This window comes from Tachypleus tridentatus, chromosome 13 (genome assembly GCF_004210375.1).
Source record: "Tachypleus tridentatus isolate NWPU-2018 chromosome 13, ASM421037v1, whole genome shotgun sequence".
NCBI lineage: Eukaryota > Metazoa > Arthropoda > Merostomata > Xiphosura > Limulidae > Tachypleus > Tachypleus tridentatus.
In genome coordinates this window covers 246381832-246404813 of record NC_134837.1, presented here as the reverse complement: position 1 = coordinate 246404813, position 22982 = coordinate 246381832, and the positions used below count along the sequence as shown (strand labels likewise).

At 31.5% G+C, this 22982-nt stretch overlaps 2 protein-coding genes across 3 annotated transcripts in view; both read left to right on the top strand.

Moving 5' to 3' along the window:
• Nucleotides 1-2835, top strand: part of LOC143239578 (nephrin-like) — a 121701-nt gene extending 118866 nt beyond the window's left edge. The window contains exons 5-7 of one of the 2 annotated variants that reach the window (XM_076480777.1): nucleotides 215-511; nucleotides 1666-1955; nucleotides 2677-2835. In XM_076480777.1, coding sequence (XP_076336892.1) covers nucleotides 215-511; nucleotides 1666-1955; nucleotides 2677-2706 — 617 coding nt within the window. In that variant the 3' untranslated portion in view covers nucleotides 2707-2835. The other variant, XM_076480776.1, reaches the window with a different exon arrangement.
• LOC143239579 (uncharacterized) lies at nucleotides 2693-19776 on the top strand. Its single transcript, XM_076480778.1, has 8 exons — nucleotides 2693-2964; nucleotides 4408-4713; nucleotides 7782-7913; nucleotides 10719-10746; nucleotides 15256-15341; nucleotides 15770-15906; nucleotides 16868-17074; nucleotides 18990-19776. Exons 1-8 carry the CDS (start codon nucleotides 2811-2813, stop codon nucleotides 19038-19040), a joined length of 1101 nt encoding a protein of 366 aa, XP_076336893.1. The 5' UTR covers nucleotides 2693-2810; the 3' UTR covers nucleotides 19041-19776.
• The last annotated feature ends 3206 nt before the right edge of the window (nucleotides 19777-22982 follow it).

Sequence of the window (22982 nt, the reverse complement as noted above, 5' to 3'; positions counted from 1 at the left end):
TGTCTTAATATAACTTTTCATTAATCACAAATTTACATCACTTCCGCTCAGGGAATGAGTACTCCAGCTAGTCAAGAATATTTCAATAACTCGTGAAGACAGATAAATGTTTACACATATCTGTTGGATTACTTATTTGAATTACTAACTCTTTACAGCATTGAAATAACTTTATATGGACAAATCTAGAGTAATCATCTTTTATTTTGTTTAGTGAAGCCCTTAGACGTCAGAATCAGCACTATTCCCAAACCTTTAACAGCAAACAGGCCATCAGAACTCGTGTGTGAAACATGGGGAGCTAAACCACCAGCTCAAGTAACTTGGTGGAAGGGAAGAACACGCCTTACCGCTGTAACAGACGTTGTGTCTGCTGATGGGAACCATACAGTTAGTACTGTAAACTTCATTCCTAAAATCGAAGATAACGGAAAAAACATAACCTGTAGAGCTGAAAACCTTCTTCTGAAAGAAAGCGCCATATTGGATACATGGGAACTTTTGGTTTACTGTAAGTCTGCAGAAACAAAATATATGTATTAAAAATAGTTTGAACTAGAATTTTCTTTCTCATTTCATTTTCACTGACGAACAAATCACACACACAATATACTATGTACAACTCTCACTAAGTCTAATAAAAGTAAAAATATATTGTATATTGGACAGCTTTATACTTTTTCATAACATAAATTAAAATCAATACTTAGAACTGATTAACCTTCACGAAATGTTACACAAATTACAGTGTGAGTTCAAGCAAATCGTAATAATTTGAAAAAAAAACGACTCCTTGTAGCTATACGTGTTGTATTTGTACGTAATTTTTACTGTAGTTTCATAAATTATCTGCTCCCCAGTGGCACAGCAGTATGTTTGCAGACTCACACCGCTAGAAATCGGGTTTCGATATTTGTGATGAGTAGAGCGCAGATAATTCATTGTGAAGCTTTGTGCTTAATTTCAAATATAAACACACGTGATTTATCTAAACTTTATTTTAATTCTTGATAAACACTGTTATTTTCTAAAGCAATCGCGTGTTTCAAGAACAAAATATTTACTCAAAGAAAAATAATGAAATATCTCATTACATTTAAATTATAACAAAGTTGTAAAACATACAAACCACAACGTTTTACACTTTCTAGTTCTATTCTTCAGGTTAAAAATAAATAAATTTATGATCACGTAAGAAAGATGACGTCACATCAAAGTAAGACATTTCAATATTTTAAATTGATTGGTTTGCTTTACCTATAGGCCTATCATGGTTAGGTGGTTAGGGCGCGAGACTCACGATATGAGGATCGCCGTTTCCAATCCCATCCCACCAAATATGCTCTACATTTCAGTCATGGGGCGTTTTTATTTGACGGTTAATCCCATTATTAGTTGGTTAAAGATTAGCTCAAGAGTTGGTGGTAGGTGGTGATAGCTAGCTGTCTTCCTTCTAGTCTTTCACCGTTAAATTAAAATTGGTTAGCGCAGATAGCCCTTGCTTAGCTTTGCGTAAAATAGAAAACAAACAAACAAGCTGTTTTCCTTAAACATTTAGCTATTGTTACTCATAAAGTTATGAACGTATCTAATATTACTTACAAGAATAATGTTAACTCATATAATTTCCAACATATGACAGTATTATATGATATATTTCTACAGATACTCCACAAGTGTGGATTAAATTTCGATCTCAGCGTAACGAAAACATTGTAGCGGAAGGAGATGACGTTTACTTTGATTGTTTTGTGGAAGCTAATCCACCCGTAGTTAACGTGTGGTGGCGTTTTAATGGTACCACGCCATCATCAGACCTGAAAACTGGCATCACTGTAAATAATCAATCACTTGTGGTCAGAAATGTCCAACGTTATCACAGTGGAAAATACCAATGTGGAGCCGCAAATCAGGAAGGAGAACATTGGAGTGAAAAAAACTGCTTGTTGTTTATTGTATTTATCCATTCCTGTGTCATTCTATTCAATTACTGACTGAGTTTTAAAGGGTGCTATTTATTTTTAAGTTATGTTAAAATATCGCAACATTAAATTACTCTGCTTAACATCATTAGTTAAACTGAGAGAAGTATTTTTATTATGCAATTAAAAATGATATAAAACGTGTTAAAGACTGAGTATGATACGTTTCAGCAGTCAGCTTGTCGGACTATGAATTTGAAAATTCACGTTTCGTGTCACAATGCCCTAAATTAAGCGTTCTGCAATACTAAGCTTCTTTACGATAAGGAATTCATATTTTAGTTAACAAATAGTATTTATGTTTTTAAGATAATGTTTTGAATAATCTATTTTAATTTTTATATCAAATATAAATAATGTTACGCGACTGTATTTTACACAATAACAAAAGTGTTTCATCTGAGAAGTAACTTATTATGATCACCCGCATGGAGTAGAATTTCTTTCTTACTTAAGCGTTCTACCTGCAAAAATGAACTTTTTTATGTAGGTGGATATTTATATTTCATAGACTTTCATATACCAAGCAGGATAGTATTTTAGCTCTAGATAAATGACAATATTAAAAGAATAAGCTTATCCAACTTTATTAGAACATATGAGCAGTAAAGAAACACATTTCTAATCTTAGTATATGCTTCACATGCGCAATATTAAAAGTATGTAGTAAACTTCGAAAATTCACTTCCATCAGATCTACCAACATGCAAGGAACCTTATGTGAAAAGGATTGCAGTATTACCCGGTTCACAAACGAATGTTACGTGTGATGTGAATGCAACACCACAGGATCTCAAATTTCACTGGATCCTCAATAATACACTGGGTATGAGGTCCATGAAAACCTCTGTAAGTCACCACACGACCAGGTTTCTCACTCTATCGTTCCGGGAAAATAAAGAATATGGAATGCTTTTTTGTTGGGCAGAAAATCAGGTTGGACGTCAAAAAATACCATGCAAGTACAAAATCTCTCCTGGAGGTAAATTGTTTTTCGTTTATAATACATTGTAATTTACATTTATAACTAATATACAAAAATAATATTACACTGTATTCCATTGATATAAACTAATTAATTAGCACTGCCTGTAGTTCATTATTCTAAATATCTATTTATTATTTTATAAATTTGTTGTTTATTAAGATCACATTCTGAAATTGATAATCTGACTGACCATTGTTTTTATTTCCTATTGTTTAGTACACTTTATTAATACATTACATGGTACAGATTATTTGAAATGTTAATTAAAAAGCAACTTCTACTTTAAATGCTTGTATATACAGCCTTTGAACTGTTAAGAACTGCGAAACGATGTCGCAGAGAAACATATGATTGATATTAAATGGCATTTTAAAATGCATGTATTGTGTGAATGTATTTGTTATTTTTTTATCTTCGCAACACACTATATCTTCGAGTTATCTTTTCTGTTCACTTCAATAAATGATATATGCCTCTCATTGTAAATATAAAATTCGTTTAATTTGTTAAGTATAGTCCCTTTCAAGCCACTTATATATATATATACACGATTTGATACTACGAACTAGCTTACAAACAAATTAATACTTTATTAAAGAAAGAAAAAAAGAAAGAAAAACATACTGTTCATTTGAAGCCCTTATTACCCTTACATACTCCCATGGTAAGATTTTTGAAAGTCTCTGAATTTACAACGCTAAAATCAGTGTTACGATTCCCCTCTGTGAACACAAGAGTTAGCTTGATGTGCCTATGCTATAGAAAACATGCACAAACTTTTATGCTACAGCAATTGATGTTCGCACACTATAATTAAGCACATCTTTATTGTTATTATTTAACAAAAGAATTACAAGAATAAATAAAATGTTAATAAAATCCAGAAAATGGGTGATTATTATATGTGTTTATCTTACAGCAAAGCCACACCGGGTTATCTGCCGAGCCCACCCAAGGGAATCGAACCGCTGATTTCAGCATTGTAAATCCGTAGACTTACCACTGTACTAGCAGTGGACGTTTATTATGATATTATATTAATTTCATAATATCAATGAATAACATATATTCCAAAACAAACAATAGTGAGAGCAAATGGTAATCCTTTCTCTTAATAGAAGAATATAGATAATTTCATTACAACTTACAGCTTTTACGGTTAGTAAGATTATTCTTTAGGACATGTACGACGTTTCGGTCAGTGTTGTGATCACTTCCATGTACATGTGTTAACTGTAAAGGAAGTTTTAACATTAACTTTTAGAATCGAACGTGGTTACTTATGCAAGTGCATATAAATCCCTGTGAATTAAACTTTCTTCGGCTTTGTATTTTTGTACGAATACTATGAAAGATGGTATCCAGTTAATCAATTTTACAATTAAAGTATATTATCAATTAAGTTACAGAACAAACGTATTTGTATTTTATTTCAAGGTCTTCCAGAGTCGCTCACTAACTGTACCATCACAAATAAAACAAAAGAAACTCTTGCTGTTCGTTGCTTGGAAGGATTTGATGGAGGATTGGCACAGCACTTTCGAATTGAAGTATTCACCGAAGAAAAAGGACGACTTGTAGCAAATATTTCTTCTACAGATGTTCCTTTCTTCTTCATTACTTCACTGCCTTCAGGGTCAACATTTATTCTCGTCATTTATGCCATAAATTCTCTAGGGAGAAGCCCATTAGTTACTCTTCGAGCTACTACTCTAGGTGAAGAACCGACATTAAAAGAAAAAGGTAGGTTTCTGTTTTTATTGCCTTGTGATAACATTTACTGCGCTATAAAAACATACTCTGTCACATTTTTTTATGAATCAATATTAACAGCATGGTGCAATAAATCAAATAAGCCTTATTTTTTATGCATTGAACAACAAATGACAATGAAACATTTGAATATATATATGTATAATTTAGGAATTGTTTGTTAGAAGCTCAAATATTTCAATACATTTTTATAAGTACAGTTTTATACGAAAAGTAATAGTTAGTGTATTTTTTTGTTAAAACACTTTTGTCTTGGTGTTACGTATTACGATTTATCCTGGATGTACCCCAAATTTATTGTGTTACGCATTACAATTTGAAATAGCCTGACACTGAGTTATATTGTAATTTAAATTCAGAAGTTAATTAAATGTCGAAATCATCAAATTTATGATATTTGCCAACAAGATTGATACATACAATTTTATTTATTAATACAAATATATTTAATATACAAACAATAATACAATAATAGTTATTACAAATCATAATTTATATTCAAAAGTTTTACAAACTTACAATCAATACTGAGTCTTCTATTTGATCGGGAACTTCCTTTATATCCTATCGATGGCTCACAATGAGTGAATTAATTTCGAGTTAATATCGATACAATTCAATTAAAGGGTAGCTAGCTAGTTCTTTACACGTAAAATTTCATACAATGTCTTAGTAAAAATACTAACGTTCGAAGTTCATCCATTAATTTTAAACGGTTTATAATGTTCAAAATCTATAAATGTTCCAGATCAAATATCTGAAGTTCCCGATTAATAAGCGTTTATCACAGTTATAGCTTCCGAGTCTTACAGTATACCAACTGTAACAAACTAATAATATATATTGTCTCTTGGTACGTTGCGTTGGTTATCTTTTAAAAGGTTAGGTGAGATTATAGAAATTTAAGCTAAAAGAATAATATTAGCATTTACATACACACATATATTGTTGATTCCACACTCGAGAATGTATAACTTTAGTGAGTAGGTGAGAATTTTGCAATACAGATTTAATAATATAAGGTACATGCATTTCTAAATACATAATTAACTAAACTAAACATCGATATTAAAATAAATATATCATAATAAATTTGTAACAATTGACCATATAAATATCTACGGTGTTCTGCCAGTGCTGGAGCGAACCATAGTCTGATTTATTAACCTACTTCAATACAATTCTGTTTTAACTTTAATTTATAGTATGTGGTTTTGTGCTGAACGTTTGTATACGTGTTTTTTCTTTAAAAGTTACCTTCTCGAGAAGTTATCTTAATGTAGAGTGTTTTAACGCTCTAATGGTTTAATCGCTAGACATAGGCTTGATAGCCCATTGTACAGTTTTACTCGTAAAAACAAATGAAAATGTTCTCTTTTAAAACTGTTCTGTCACTTGCAAATATTCAGCCAATGGTCTAAGACTGATATATGAAATTAACCTACGTTTTCCAATGTTAAAAAATGTATATTAAAATACGGTTAAATCTTTAAAATAAAAATAAAGTAAAAATACTATAAAAATAAATAAATATCGTAATTTCAATCAAATTATTCGCAAGGATTTTAATTCGTATAACTCACTTTCAAACACCACAAATCCAGTGAAATCCAATTTGAAATCGTTTAAAAATAATTTGACACCAAAAAGATAGTATTTCTTTAAATTAACATGAAATATTATAATTAAACCTTTAATTTTATACACAATTACATTTCGCTAGTAATGGTCAGTGTTCTGACCATTACTATTTAGCTGACCTTGTCTGAATTTATTAGACATGTGTAAGTTATTTTATTGTTTGTTTGTTTGGGAATTTCGCACAAAGCTACTCGAGGGCTATCTGTGCTAGCCGTCCCTAATTTAGCAGTGTAAGACTAGAGAGAAGGCAGCTAGTCATCACCACCCACCGCCAACTCTTGGGCTACTCTTTTACCAACAAATAATGGGATTGACCGTCACATTATTCACCCCCACGGATGGGAGGGCGAGCATGTCTTTAGCGCGACGCGGGCGCAAACCCCGGATTACGAGTCGCACGCCTTACGCGCTAGGCCATGCCGGGCCCCAAGTTATTTTATATGGATTAATAATAATGTGTTTTGTGTCAAATTTAAAAAAGAAAACCTTAAAATAAATAATAGAAACATTATTGTACTGGGTTAAATATTATTTTTAAAAAGTTCTTTGTAAATTGACTGTGAAAAAACATAAAGTTTTTGCATAAAAACATATTTTGTATGGATTAAACATTAATGTAAAAGCATTTCTTGATGAGATGACAGAAAGAAATGCTTTGAAATACTTGATGAAACAGTTATATACATAAAACCGTTAATTTCCTTATACAATACGCACAAAGCGCAGACTCAAACAACTATTTTAGAGTAAATTGCAATAGCACTTAACAATGAATTTTTTTTCTGTAAATTTAACAGAAAACACCATAAATTAGTTTAAGATTTTGAACTTATTTTTACAGTAAAAGGTCTAACAACTCACAACTCTTTTTGCAATGTATAGAGTAGGTAATAACACTTCTTGTGGATAATTTCTTTAAAAAGTTTCGTTTCTTTTAACTTAAAAAATGCAATAGATGTCAACGTAAAAAATGCGATAATAAACGAAATAACTAGAGATTAATTTAGTTTAGCACTAGATTTATATGTGATATAAATAAATATAACCAAAAAAAAATAAGCATCAAAGTCAGAAGATATGACACAGAAAATTCGCATAAAGAGTTAAAAGAACAAAAAACAGTAATGAGTTGCAACTAATGCCATAGAATGTGTAATTACAAGCAAGCTTAAAACACAACAGTAAACGTAAAGGCTAAATATATACAAGTCTTTCACACATATTGATCAACATGTTATATGTAAAACATAATACTACAATTACCAATCAGATATGATTGTATTTGTGTATTTATATTATTTTATTTTTTCATGTTTTATTTTCTGACGACGTGTGGTAATATATACGACTTTACATAGAAGTTTTAAAATAAAAGTAAAAGGTATTTCTTTTTTTAGCTACGGAAATGCCAACAGTCCAACTTCCTCTAATAATGGGCCTTATATTCGGAGTTTTGATTGTTCTAATCGTCCTTATTCTTACTAAAGTCCTTCTGAAACATTATCGTTCTCAACGATTAGAATATCGAGGTAAGTTTTCTTTTAAAGCATAACATATTTCAAAATTGGCATTCCTTTATTTGGATAACGCTTACCTTTGAACTATGTCTCAGCAAAATCTTTCGAAACAATTTCAGTGTTATAGCACACAAATTTTACATGATTAAAACATAAAATATAGCTTTCAGTTCTACCTAATATTGCAATTAACTATTTCAAGCTTTCTTAATCGCCTTTATGCATAGAGTATACAGTAATTAACATTTCGAAAACAACTGCATCGTTACTACATTATATAGTTTTTTTTAATTACCATTAATACAGCTTTTAACTTCTGTTTCTAACACATTTTGTAGCCTCTCCCACTACATTTCTTCAGAATATTTCAGCCATTGTAATATTTTTTCACAGTCGTTAGTTTGAAAATGAATAATTATAATTACCTTTAAACATTTCCATAATTAATGCCATCTGCTTATTTAATATATTTCTCAACATGATAATTTATATAGCTATTACTGTAATCCATTTTAGTTTAACATTTAAAATTATTTAATAACTTTACTAATAAGTTTACATCTGCTCAGACATTATATGTATGTTGTGGCTCAAATGTTAGTTAACTCACTTAAATCCCATCTATATAGATGTCACTTAAAATATATACAAATTAGTCCTTCATCAGTCTTTATAACACATTGTTTACACACACAACCAGAGCTCTACATGTGCAGTAGCCTGAAACAGACGAAAATTAAAAAAGAACTAGCATACTGCTCTACCATTTTTTGTTATTTCTATAGTATAACCTATCTATAACTACGTTTGCTTAAAATAAAGAAATTGTAAAAATATTTGAAATATACTTGGTGTATTTCATTGTATTGGAATTATTTATAATGTTATTCTTTGTACAGCATGTAAGTTCTATAAATTACTTATTATATACATAGAGTATAAGAAAGCTTACGATATTTTTGCGTACAAATTCAGCAGAAAAAATCATTTGGTTTTGAAAGTCAACATGAAGAAAGTAAACTGGTGAAAGATGTTAAAGTACACAAAATGAATATATTTTTTCTATATTAGTGAGAGCGACAAAGATATATCGTTGTTCAAACATTTTTAAACCTTATTTCAAAATTGTATCATTTACAATACGTGCTGTATTGGCTAAAGAATGTTACCGATGAGATCTATTCTTAATAGCAAAGCTCATTGTAATAGTTAGGTAACAATAACGAAAACTTTATCTAAACTACTTATATTCAAAAAAAGACATCATGTTGTATAGCAAAAACAGAAATATTATACCCACTTAACTATAAATGGTGTAAGCGTAATTAAAATATCCAACTAAAAGAATATGATAGATTACTATTGTGAGATAGCTTTTCCAAAAATTCCTCTGACGTCTAGGTTCTCATTCACAAAGTTATTGATATACAAGCTGAAGTACTCGTCTCCTGGACGGAAGTTATGTAAATTCACGATTAATGTAACGTTATCTTAGTGATGAAAAGCTGCTTCCCTTCTACAAATTTACAAAAAAAGTCCTTAAAAACTACAAAACAAAAGTGTGAAACCAGAAATTTGCATGTATCTCCGCATAAACTCAACAAATCTTCTAGCAAACGTTTGTAAAGAATCATCACCAGGGGCGCAGTAGTGGTAAAAAAAAAACGTCCATTAAAACGGCAAAACGCAAAACTGAAAATTTGTATCTATCTCCCTATAGATTATTGAACGTCCATACCACATTTGGTGAAGATCCGTTTACAGGGGCAAAGTAATGATAAAACATGCAAACATGCTCATAAAAACAAAAAAGGCAAAATACAAAACTGGAAAGTTGTATATATGTCCCCATGGACCCAATTATTCTCCATATTAGATATGGTGAAGATCCACCTGTTGAGGGTGAAGTTGTCATAAAAACGCAAAATTGCCCATAAAAGTAAAAAAAAAAACGAAAAAAAACAAAATACGAAATTGGAAAGTAGTATGTACTTCCACATTATACTAATGAGCCTCCATACCAATTCTGGGGAAGATCCATCTCCATCCTGCAAAGTAGTTGCATTAACATACAATAAACAACAGACATTACTATTATATTTATGAAGATCCTTGTCATAACCTATTTCTTTAAAGCACATCAAACTACATTTCTCGATGTGTCTCAATACAAATGTGATTATTCGTGATCTTAAGCCTAAAAATATACAGCATATATACTCCTTTATCCACATTATTATTATTACTGTTTCTAAATCTGAAGTCTTAATATCGATTTTAATTAAATATAATTATAATTTCTGTCAATCTGGCTCTCCACTTGAGAACTTAGATTTTGGCTTTATTTATAATCTAAATGAACGTTATAGTAATATCTTGATTTTTTTATCCTTATTAGTAAGTATATTGTAATTATATTTATTTCATATTCTTGTTATTAATGTAACATAAAAATATGTGTCCCAATGCCATCATTATTTAGCCAAACCGGTTACTTTTGAAAGTTTCATGTTTTAATCTATTTTCGTTTAGTTAATTTATCACTTATTTGTGAATATTTCTAGTTTATCAAATACTCAGTTTCTAATGTCTGTTTTTCAACTTAACCCTGCCAGCAATTTTTTGAGTAGGAAGTAGTTGTTTTATTTACTTATTTCCTATGATATCTGAAAAGAAAAGCTCAAGCAGACGTATAGTCTGAGGTTTTGTGAAACATATTAATCTATTTGACAGCTAAAACTAATGAAATTTGTCATAGTATGGTTGTAGTTTCAATTATGTTTACCTTAGCTGAAAAAATGACTTATCATTTTACAGACGTCAAAGGAAAGGAGAGGACACAAAAGTAAGAATGTATTTGAAACCTTTTATTCATAATTAACCAATTTAAATTTATATTCTACTTCGTTTACTTGTTGACTGAAATTCAAATTTTTTTCTATTTTACGTGTAAGCATTAAGCTTGATACAAATTTAGACGTCTAACGCATAGGACAGAAGGAGAACGTGCCCGTCCGTCCCGAACTTTTTTGAATTAGTAAACATATAACATTAATAACAATTATTGCAAAATACTTAGTTTTTTCCTGCCCCGTCAAACTTTTCAACAAAATTTGGCAGTCATGGTCTACAAAATAATTATTTTTGATTATCTTTATTAAAAAAAGAAACTAAGAAATTACAAACAACCAAAAAATACGATTATTCAATTCAAAACCTAGTTTGAAACTTAATAAATTGTTAAAAGGCATAAATATTTGGCAAATATTTAATTACCGGGTTCACTCAAATACTAAGAATACATTGTGTGTGTTTTTCTTGTAGCAAAGTCACATCTGGCGATGTGTCAAGTCCATCAAGGGGCAATAAACTCCTGATTGTAAATCCTAGTCTAACCGCTGTACTAGCGGGAGACGAGATTATAGTTCTGACAACTGTCTGTGCTTTGGTTTTATTGTCGTTTTATATCATTAATAATTGTTTTATAATCCTATATTTAAGAAAACTTTCAAATATTTAACATGACACATTTTCACTTGCCTATTGGCCAACAAGTGGCACATTGTTATGTCTGTGGACTCCCACTACTAGAAACCGGGTTTTGACATCCATGGCGGGCAGAGCACAAATAGCCCATTGTGTGGCTTTGTGCTTAATTCCAGACACTTATATGCACTTGGCATTTGAGCTAATTGTAAACTATTTAGAAAAAAATGTAAGCTATGTATGTAAATTTCAATTTTTTTTAACTTGTAGTCTGATATTATGTTTACTTATTTCAAAGGTTCACATTTGAACAGGCTTGGCATGGCCAGGTGGTTAAGGTACTCGACTCTTAATCTCAGAGTCACGGGTTCGAATCCCCGTTGCACCAAACGTGCTCGCTCTTTCAGTAGTGGTGGCCGTATAAAGTGAGGGTAAATCCCACTAGTTGTTGGTAAAAGAGTAGTCCTAGAGTTGGTGGTGGGTAGTGATGACCAGCTGCCTTCCCTCTAGTCTTACACTGCTAAATTAGGTACAGCCAGTGCAGATAGCTCTCGTGTAGCTTTGTGCGAAATTCAAAAACAAACAAACACCTTTAAATATCTTTCTCACAATATTTTTCGTTTTTATAGGTGTGTTATTTAGGTCCACAGATATTTCGTATTACTAAAATTGTTATTTTCATGAGAACACGACATTTCTAGTTCGTCTAAAACATCTTACATAAAACTTTTACTTGAATTACTTAATAAAAAAGGAACTACTAATGATACAATAATATTTATCGCCTTAAAGAATGTTTCTTTGGGTTTCCTCAATATTAACTTGGTACACTGGTACCAAGTGACTCTAAGGTCACTTTATAATGTCATTGTTGTTGTCCAACTCTCTGCTGCGAAACAGTGACCACTTTTAACTCCAATAAATACATCCATAGCTTTTATAAAACTACGACATTGCATATTTAATATATATATATACATAATGTGTTTTACGGGTATAGACTTAACCCTGACGGTGTGTTTAAGGTATATTGCTCATTTTAGTTTCCGTCTTTTTATTCCTGACTTTTAACTTCACTAAAACGTCGGTCTTAAATTGAAAATCAGAACAAATGTGAGTGAAGCTATTATCAATTAGCATAATAAAGTATGAAATAACCAATTAGTAATCATGCGTATATCATCTTTTTAGTTTAAGAGTAGTCGTTTTTATAAATACCTGCACAGACTGTACACATCCCGAACTTTATTCTCGTATTATAAACACATAAGTGCAGAATAAGATATACTTTAGTTATTTATCTGCCTATACATCCTAATCGAATTAGGAAATTAGACTGACTCGGCTCTCAGATCTTATGTAAACGTTTAAACTAGATTAAACTCGCCACAAGGCTTAAACGCGTGGATGCTTTTACTTGTCCAAACAACTTCGAAGTTTCAAAAATAAGTGTCATATTGTAAGGTGCGTTGCTCAAAGATTTGTGCACTCTGCTGATGAACAGACTGGTTTTAAGTCTGTTAGACTTAAGATATAGTCGATTTTGAGCTGCAATTTATGTCGCTTGTAAAAACTTCATCATCTCTCTATTTACTGGCAATATTCAATATGAATAAATATATATTACCAAAAAGAATTATACATCATAACAAAATGGTTTGTCGCAATGTTATTAAATCGAGTGTATGTTAAGCAGATTTTACTCAGCGCTGGTTATTTGTCCAGTGAAATAACTAAAATGTTCTGATATTTAGTTCTCATACAAATCCGAATGTTTAAGTTATTAGATGTTTCAAAAAAAATGGAAAGTGATATTGATGTTTCTTTTTTTAACTTCATCATATGATAACAACAGAATAGCGTGTTAATCTTTACGGATCCTAACCATTGTATTGTTCACTAAGAAGACCCAATTTAAAATGAAAAACGATTATATCTTTATTTATAGTTTTGTTCTAGTTTTTAAAAACGGCAGAACTGCAGTTTCCTATTAAGAATAGTGCTAAAGAACATTTCGTACAATTTAATCATTATTTTTATTAGAAACATTACATTTTCTTCTTCAGAAAGTATATTGCAAGTAACCCAAACATACAAAAAACACTTGGGTATAGCTTCAAACAACTTTCTTATTTTCACAGAAGTATTTGTATTTAGTATTTAAGCTAGTAAGGCTACCTGCTGCTGTCCCTTATTTTGAATTGCTAAACAACATTAAAGATATTCAGTCAGAAATTTCCTACCAGCACCATCCATACACTCACAGATTAAACTGGGGAAAAATTTTGTGGTACTGCACGGGTTTTAGCCCAGTTCGCCGGCAATGTTACGAAGTTTGCTGAAAGAATCAGTAGGGTTTGTGAGACGCTTTCTTTTTAACTGGCAGTTTTTTTTCTTCTCTCTCGCAGTTTTAGCGTGGCATGACTAGGTGATTAAGATGCTCGATTAGCACTTTGAGGGAAGGGGGTTCAAATCCTCGTCCCACTACACTCTTTTAGCGATGAAAGTGTTATAATGCTACTTTCAATTCAACTTTTCGTTGGTGAAAGAGTAGACCAAGAGTTAGCGGTGAGTGGTAACGACTAGCTGCCTTCCCTCTAGTCTTTCTCTGTTAAATTATGGACGCCTAGGACACATAGCCCCCGTGCAGCTATGCGCAAAATTCAAAAACAGCTTTTTAGTTGTTATTTTTTCTCTCATACAAATTCTTGTCTCTTAAATTCTTGCCTTTTATACTTATTTCTTAAAATCACGTCACTGAGTCCTTTTCTGTGTTATCTTGTGTAACTAGTTTTAGTTATTAGGAATACAATACTTATAATTAGAGAAAAACCACAGTAAAAGCTAAGTGAATTTTTCACTAATTGCAATACATGATATTGTGTTCTTTTATCATTAATGGCTAAAATCGTAAAGAGCTCCCGTAATCTCCGCAGCAGATAAATAAGAAAGCTAGTCAACCCTCCAATAATTTTCTAGTGGTTTAGTGCTCTAATTCCCTAATCCATTAGGGCAAAAAACAGGAGTCAACCTACTCCTGAAAAAAAAGAGAGAAATCAAGATTTCCGTCACACTGCCATGCCATTGTTAAATAATGCAAACTAATTAACTCTTTCGAATGTGTAATAACAAAGAAGTTTTAATGTCAAAAAAATTACTCTATTTACTAAAATACTATATTTACTATCATTTTATGTATTTATTTGTGTTTCACACACACCAATATGTTTCAAATTTACTTTTTACAAAATTATTATTACCAGTACAGGTAAATTGTTTTTTTAAAGAACCATTCTCTTTGTTACAATAAACATAAACTTAACTTCTTAATTATCTTACTTGGCTAAATCACACAAACCACTGTGGCTAAAAAATAGCTTTTTGTAATCGCTAATAATATTAAGTCACATAAACATACAAGTTTAGCTGTTGTTGCCACATAATATCAAGTCGTTATATTAACAGAACCAATACGTTTGATATTTAGATAGATAATAAATCCCGTTGTGGGTCAGCTGCAAGTGTAAGAACTTTCATTGCTAAGATTCATTGTTCGATTACACATTACTTACAGAAGTTTGTAAAACAAATTGCATCGCTTTCCCCTTAAACAACGTCAACATTAATCATCATAATCATTCACAATGTGAAAACACATAAAACAACATCTTTAGAATTAATGCTGGCATGACCGTAACAAAGTATAGAAACTATAGTTTTTGAAGATCCGTTTCAACGTAATTATTGATAAAGTTTTTCACGCGTTTCTTCTGGTTGTTATTTATGCTTCAGAAGTAAATTACGTTTTTGTTACTCGTTTTCAAAAATAATAAAAGCAAGCGATTCCAAATACCGTGTATTTTTTCAGGAAACTTCATTCTCTGATAGACGACGAATCTCCTAAACATGATGCCCAGTTTCTTGATCTTATTTCAACAAAACATGACTTTTCAGGTAAATAGGTGAAGTGGCATTAAACAGGTAGATATATTTATATTAATATTCACAATATATTTCATTTTCCACTGACCGAAAACTAAATGATTTTAACATGTAGGCTCTTTTTATTAAATAAAACAAATATAGAATAGTGTCTCAAATAAAATACGTGTACAAGTATCTATTGTGACCATGAAAGAAATACGTATCTTCGTGTTTCTTTCAAATGTAACCGTTAGTTATTCTTATGTAACACTGATAAATATCGCAGTGGATGCAATATCGTGATCTGATGGCAGCCGTTGATGTTTATCGAATTATTTCTTTTGGTAAAAAGTATAAACTTCATATTGGTAAACTGTAGCATTAGGACAATATTTTACACTTTTTTGAAAATTGTGTTAACGATCTAAGTTGAAATTATGCTTTTTCACCATCTCCAGGACCTCCCGATGTTACACACATAAGTTCAAGTTGGACACGCTCCTTAGTTGTGGAATTTCATCCCAAGAACTTTTCAGATGAGGTTATACTAAGGATGGATAGGAAACCGCTTTTCACCCCATCAGGGACTATTCGAGTAGTTAATTCAAATTATTTATTTATTTATGAACACTAACTTGAAAAGCCGAAGGAGATGTTTTCATAATTTTATTACGTATGAATTCTCAGAAAACATATTTTTGTTACTGAATAAACAAGGAGTTAATTAAGTTACAAGTAATAAAGAAGTAATAAATCATACCGTGACAACCAGTTTCCGTAAAGAACAGAACTCCTACACAAACTGTCAAACGTTATTTCATTCACTCATTCTATGCCACTTCAAATACAAAAGTGAATGCACTGGGTCATCAACACTGTTTATATTTAATCCATTTTGCGCACTCTGATATCTTAAAGCTCGTCCAATATTTGATATTATCTTCCTATTCCATTCTTTCTTATCTTTTTGCTCCTGTTTCTTCCGCTTTTCCTTCTAGCATTTAACTAGAAAAGGACTTACTTTTTTTTTGTTTCCTAGTTTCGCAATAACCAACCTAAAATATTCACCAATCATTCCAAAAACGCGGATATAGGTGCCAATATCTTCTTTCTTCCTTATTTAATCTTAAATGTTAACCTAACTGGCTACAGTTATAACGAAATGGTCAACTCTTACTTTTAAGCTACATTCAGCAAACGTTAGATGCTTGCTTTGAGGTGAACACCTAATATTTATACCACATTTGATCAATATCAGATGAAAACTCTATGAGTTATATTATCCGAACAAACCAGACTGAGAACAAAATATTCACCACCATAGGATGGGAGTAATAATACTTTTTTCACAGAACAATACTGACTACAGGCTTACTATTAATTAATATCGCTTAATAAATGTAATTATGATGAATTCACAGAAAGAACCTATTTTATTTATCGTTCTCATCTTATGGTCGTTTTATCTTCTTGGTACCTCATAAGGGTGCACGGTAAGAAAGCCGTCATAGAGTTTAGTTGATTATACTAATCTTACATCATTCACTTCCTTTTAGTGGAGGGAAGACGAAAGACTGAGAAATGAGGGGGTAAGTGATGAAGGTGTGGCATCAACTTTTGCACTTACAGAAAACTCTGACTTCCTGAATGAAAAGTGTGATCTGAAGGAAGTTGAGATGTCATCTCTACCAAAGGTTAAAGATGATGGAAATGGAACTACAATAGAAACGTCTCTGAAAAGTGACCTTCAAAAAACAGATCAAGTAAGTTGCAGTCACCTTATCAAATGGTTCATGTTTTATATGCATAAAGTGTCACATTAACGTTTAGATATGAGAGTAAAACGTGAATTCTACTTGAAACATATTTTGTCTACAGTTAAAACTGTATATTTTCTTAACAAACAAATTCATTACTGGAATATGTTTATATACATGTTTATTTTAAAATAACAAATATAGTAACCTAATAATAAAGTAGTTGTTAAAAATACTTAAGTATTGATTAATATTGATTACATATGATATTAATTTTATAAATATTAGTTTTCCTTAACACTTCTATATGTTTATTAAACGTAATATCTTATCGTTAGGTCGTACGACACGATGTATGAATTAATCATAATAAAACCCAGTTATAACGAATTTTTAAAATTTAATTTTAAATTAGTTCAGTAATAAACCTACTTCACTTTATTTAAAAAATTAAGAACATAAATATTTATACTTTGTAAAAATACTCACTGAAAACCCATAATTGTTACATCAAACAAAAATCAATATAAAAACGATTGAACACGTAAAAATTATACTACTACTATGAAAACACATATTTCCCGTAAAATGTTACTACAGTTTACTGTATCTTACAGTTAGAGGTTAATTTTAAACCAAATTAATTAATTCCATCTCGAAGCTAAAAAGTAGATAAGATAAATTTTAAGTATCATATCATGCCACACAAAAATAAAATAAACTGCAAAAAACGAATTTTGCAGCTCACACAATTCATAAAATTCTCACAGAGAAAGGAAATTTAATTTTCCCTGATTTTAGGCATAGTAGTCCGAAACGTTGCAGTGTTGTAGTGTCCGAATTGCTTCTACGTTTCTCTCTCTTCAAGCTGTCTACTGCTTACACTCAAATAAAGTCCTCGACAGTTTGCCTTCTAAAAATACTGTCATTCAGTCATTATTTACTCAAATAATCAAATGTAGTTTTTATGTTAACCAACGTTAATTTGTTTAATTAAATGAGTTTTAAATTAATACCTGTAACCGAATTTGATAATGCTTTTGTTGTAAAACATTGTCCTTTGACTTTACAAACTTGGATTTCCTCCTTTTTTCCACAAGCAGCTTTACAAATGTTTTCAAAATGTACCCAAATTCTGTCTCGTCCTCAATAAGAAACAAAAACATGTATTAGGTTATGTTTGTTCGTTTGCGTTTATTTACAAATTCGTGTGACTCAAACATTATCTGAGAAATGCTTATCATACAGAACGAGTATAAAGTATGAGCTATTCTGATATCACGACTTTATTTTTCTTTGTTTATTATGAGCAAATATCTGGTTTCTTTATTGTTAATTTAATTGTTAAAATGTAAATAACTAATTACAGTAGCATGAAACATGCTTGGGTTGTAGTCCATTACTCACAATTTAAAAGTGACTTAATGTTTGTTTGTTTGTTTTTTAATTTCGCGCCAAGCTACACGAAAGCTATCTGCTCTAGCCGTCCATAATTTAGCAATGTAAGACTAGAGGGAAGGCAGCTAGACATCACCACCCACCGCCAACTCTTCGGCTACTCTTTTACCAACGAATAGTGGAACTTACCGAATATTATAACATCCCCACGGCTGAAAGGGCGAGCATTTGTGGTGCGACGGGGATTACAACCCGCGACCCTCAGATTACGAGTCAAGCGCCATAGCCACTTGGCCATGACAGGCCGTGACTTAATGGGTCAACCGTTTTGTATCATTTCAGACTTAGTATATTATTTATCTTATGCTAATTGTACAGCACTAAATAATCATAAAACACAAACATGTTCATAATTTAAGGTAATCAACTCAGATGCATGTGTACGTTAAAGGGAGAAATAAAATCATATTTTCCTAAAACTCCTCCAAACAAAAATTATTTGACGTTTTTAATTACTTTTCAGAGGCCAAAGCAGTCTTCAGTGGAACATCATATTCTCTCCACTGCTGTATGAGACACAACTTCTTTTGTGTTCAATTGTTTCATGCACGAACTGCGTTGAAGAAAAATGAACTAGTGCCTTTAGAATATGTACAAAGTAAAGAAAACGTCTATTTGGTGGTACTTTCAGAATTGTATGGCTATTTAGTGTTATAGCCTCAGGATACAAGACATCAGAATTATAGCATGCTACGTCATATGTCCTGGTGTACATATTAGGTGTTGTTTTTACAAGATTTTTCTTCAGATAGAATATGGTAACAGCATGAATAAAACATAATCGTAATAGCTGTGAAAGTCAAAAATGAGTTGTGCTTGTTTCTTTCTTATGAGAATATCGTTAAAAATACAATTGTACATTAGGCATGTTCTAGTAATTCAATAAATGAATATGATTGTTTAAACATAGGTAAAGAAATAGATTTACCAAATATCAATGTTCAAGGAGCATCTACGTCTTAACGTTTAACATGTAATAAACAAAAGCATGCTCACAGAGCCAACCTTGAAGTCAGACAAGCAAAGCCTAGGACGCCACGTCCTGGTAAGTCAGAAGAGATATTTTTATGAATAATTTCTACATGTGAAGTTGTGAAACCTCAACTCCATAGTTTGATAAAGTAACCAACGTACCGTGTACAACGTTCAGTGCAGTTGTATAATTTCCACCATTAAAAGTGATTCCATGCATCAATAAACTCGTTAAAAATGTATTATGTAAAGGTGTTTTGAGCTTTTTATAAACAATGTATGCCTATAGTATATATAAATAAAGTAATAATATAACATCCATTAACCTCTTCGTTTGTCTTAACATTCAGGTGAAAGGTGAGATCGTAGACTTGTGGTTTTCAGGTGAATGTTGAGATCGTAGACTTGTGGTTTTCAGGTGAAAGGTGAAATAGTAGACTTGTGGTTTTCAATAAATTAAAGAAACAAGTTCATAGTTTTTAATATTATTCAATTTCCAACGACGCATTAAAGAGGTACTTTTATGTATAATTATTATTTTTATTCATTTTCACATTTCTTTAATGATAAATGCAATTAGAGATGTCTTACAGATTCTATCGCATTGAGTAATATGTTATGAACAAGTTTTCTGCTCCTAACATTCCTGGATATCCTTGTAAATTGTAGTTTCTGCAAGACAGACAATTTGTTTTTGCGCTTCACTGAGTAGATCTTGGCCTAAATTAAATATCTTAAACAAATCGAACCACATGGCATATGTTGTTTTTGTAGCGCTAAGATACACAATGGACTATCTGTGGTCTATCCATCCTTGCATATCAAATCCTAGATTGTAAGTCCAAAAATTTACCACTGACCTCTCAAGAGATCTACATGAAATATTATAGTGATTACGATAGAAAATATCTATAAAACAATAATAATCAACTGATTATCCAATGAAATCTAGTCATCAAAAAATTCAGTAGTACTATCTGGCTTAGAACATAGATAATACTGCCGTCGTTATGTAACTTTTCATCTATAATACTTCAGTCTTTGTTTCTATGTTATAACATTTATTATACACTAAATTTGACGTAAGATTATTAATTAGTACTATGAAAGTATCTTTCTTAATATTTCATTTTAAAGAATTTTAGTTTTATTTGCGATATTGTTTTACATATAAGCAAGAATTACTGAAAATAAATTAACTGTGACTCCAACTACTTGTAATAACAAAAACTATTTTTATTGTTTGAAACTAGCATGCCACTATAACTTACAAATCTCTCAACAATATACATGTAAAACGGTTGTTTGGGTTGAGAAAATTTTTATGTAGAGGAGCGAACAACGTTTCGACCTTCTTCGGTCATCGTCAGATTCACGAAGGTCAAAACGTTGTTCGCTCCTCCACATAAAAATTTTTTCAACCCAAACCAGCCGTTTACATATATATTTTTCTCTACAAGTGGGTTTTCTCGTCATCACTGACTATCAATCAACAATACTTCTCTTGGGACACACTAGATGTTTGAGTAGTTCGTTTTTAATACCACTAGACTCCGACTAGTTTTCATACGATATATTCACTATAGATAATAACGAAAATCCAAGTAGTAGTATGTATAACTATACTGAATTAAAAATGTTTAAGGTTTGTTTGTTTTGAATTTAGTGCAAAAGTACGAGAACTATCAGTGCTGGTCATCTCTAATTTATCAGCGACAGATAACAGGTAAAATAGTTCGTCATTACAACTCCTCACTAACTAATAGTGGAATTGATTGTCAAAGTGTAACGTCCCACGACTGAAATAGCAAGCACGAGGCAGGGATTCAAGTCCGCAACCAATAAAATTGCAAGTCAATCAACTTAACCACCTGGCCATGTCATAACTTTTTACGAGGAAAAAATAAACTGTTTTGCTGTGAGGGCGGGCACTACCTAGTGATTATATAGCTGGGAAATTGAATTCAAGGATTCAATTTTCCCGCCACTTTGTCTGGAAAAAGGGTTCCGTAATTTGAAACCACTACAGACATGTCATGCAAATTCTACTTTTCAAAGAGGCTAGATTTGTCGAAGAGTTGGCTACCTACCATTCCTGCAGTCTATCACTTCAAATTAGGAACAGTTATGCACAAAAAGCAATGATTAGCTTTGCATAAAAATTATTAAAATGATTTACTATTCATGGCTTCATTTGGTGTATACCAAATCTATAGCTTTAAATATGCACCAAAATAAGTGTAAAATCATTCCCCACTCATCATTGATATGGAGAAAAGAAAGAACAAACAACTGTTTTCAGATTACCATAATGGTTTATAATCACAAAAATCGCGATTCGTTTTATTTGTTTAAAACATACACAAAGCTGAAACACTGAGTTCTTGCCCTGCCGCATATCATTTCCTCAGATTAAGAAGTTAATAATAAGCACTAGTTCAGAGAGGCATATGTGTGCACGTTCTAAACATCTTCAAAAGGAAACTACATCCATTATAAACTATATATGTATTGAAAGATAATGTTAAGCACAAAACAACATAATGTGCAATTTGTTCTGTGCCAACCCCTTTATAAACCTTCCGACTAGCCGCTGACCCACTCCTAAGGAGCAACAGCAATAACAAATAAGTATTCACCCTTCATTTCAAAGAATCAGTAAAATTTATCAAAAGTATGTTATTGCCAAATGCACGAACGATGTTCTCGAGATTTATTAATAAATCACGTTTATTAAACGTAGTGCACAGTGAAATAAACCGACAGACCACATAGCGATCGTTTGTTTTATACACATTTCATATTTTGCTTCATAAAACTTTATGCTCAGTGCCCTTTGTCACAAAGCGATTTTCATAAATCGCATTTCTGACACGTAGAACTGTGAAGAGAACTTTGAAAGCAAAATACCATATATACTTAAAACGCAATGAAATTATTTTTTGCAGTTTAATAGTCTAACATAACGCTACTATGTTAAAAGCAATCCAATATAATATAAAAGAAAACACTTAAGTAAAGGCACTAGCTGTAAATATTTTATCTTACTACATTTTGTTTTCACTAAAATTGCCTTCTGCAATAACTGTCCCTTATTTTGGGGTAGAGATAAGGTTATCGTTCAACGCTAACCACCGTCACTCTTTACCAACGAAAAGGGAGATTTACGATCTCATTATAACATCTCAATAGCTGAAAGGGCGAAGATGTTCAGATACTTGTTTAGATCCCACAACCCACAGATTGTGAAGCAAGCATCCTAACCACGAGACCAATCCAAGCTCATTTAAGTGGAGACACTTCCAAAGGTTCGCCGATCAGAATAAAAAATGCTTAAAACAGCTTTGATTTGAACATCTATTTCAAAATGTACCCTAGAGTACAATGTATATTTCAAGAAGAAATTCAAGACACGCACATTTCCTACTAAGAAAATCACTTTCATAAGGGTATTTATGTATCATGTCCAAATTCTATGCAGGTC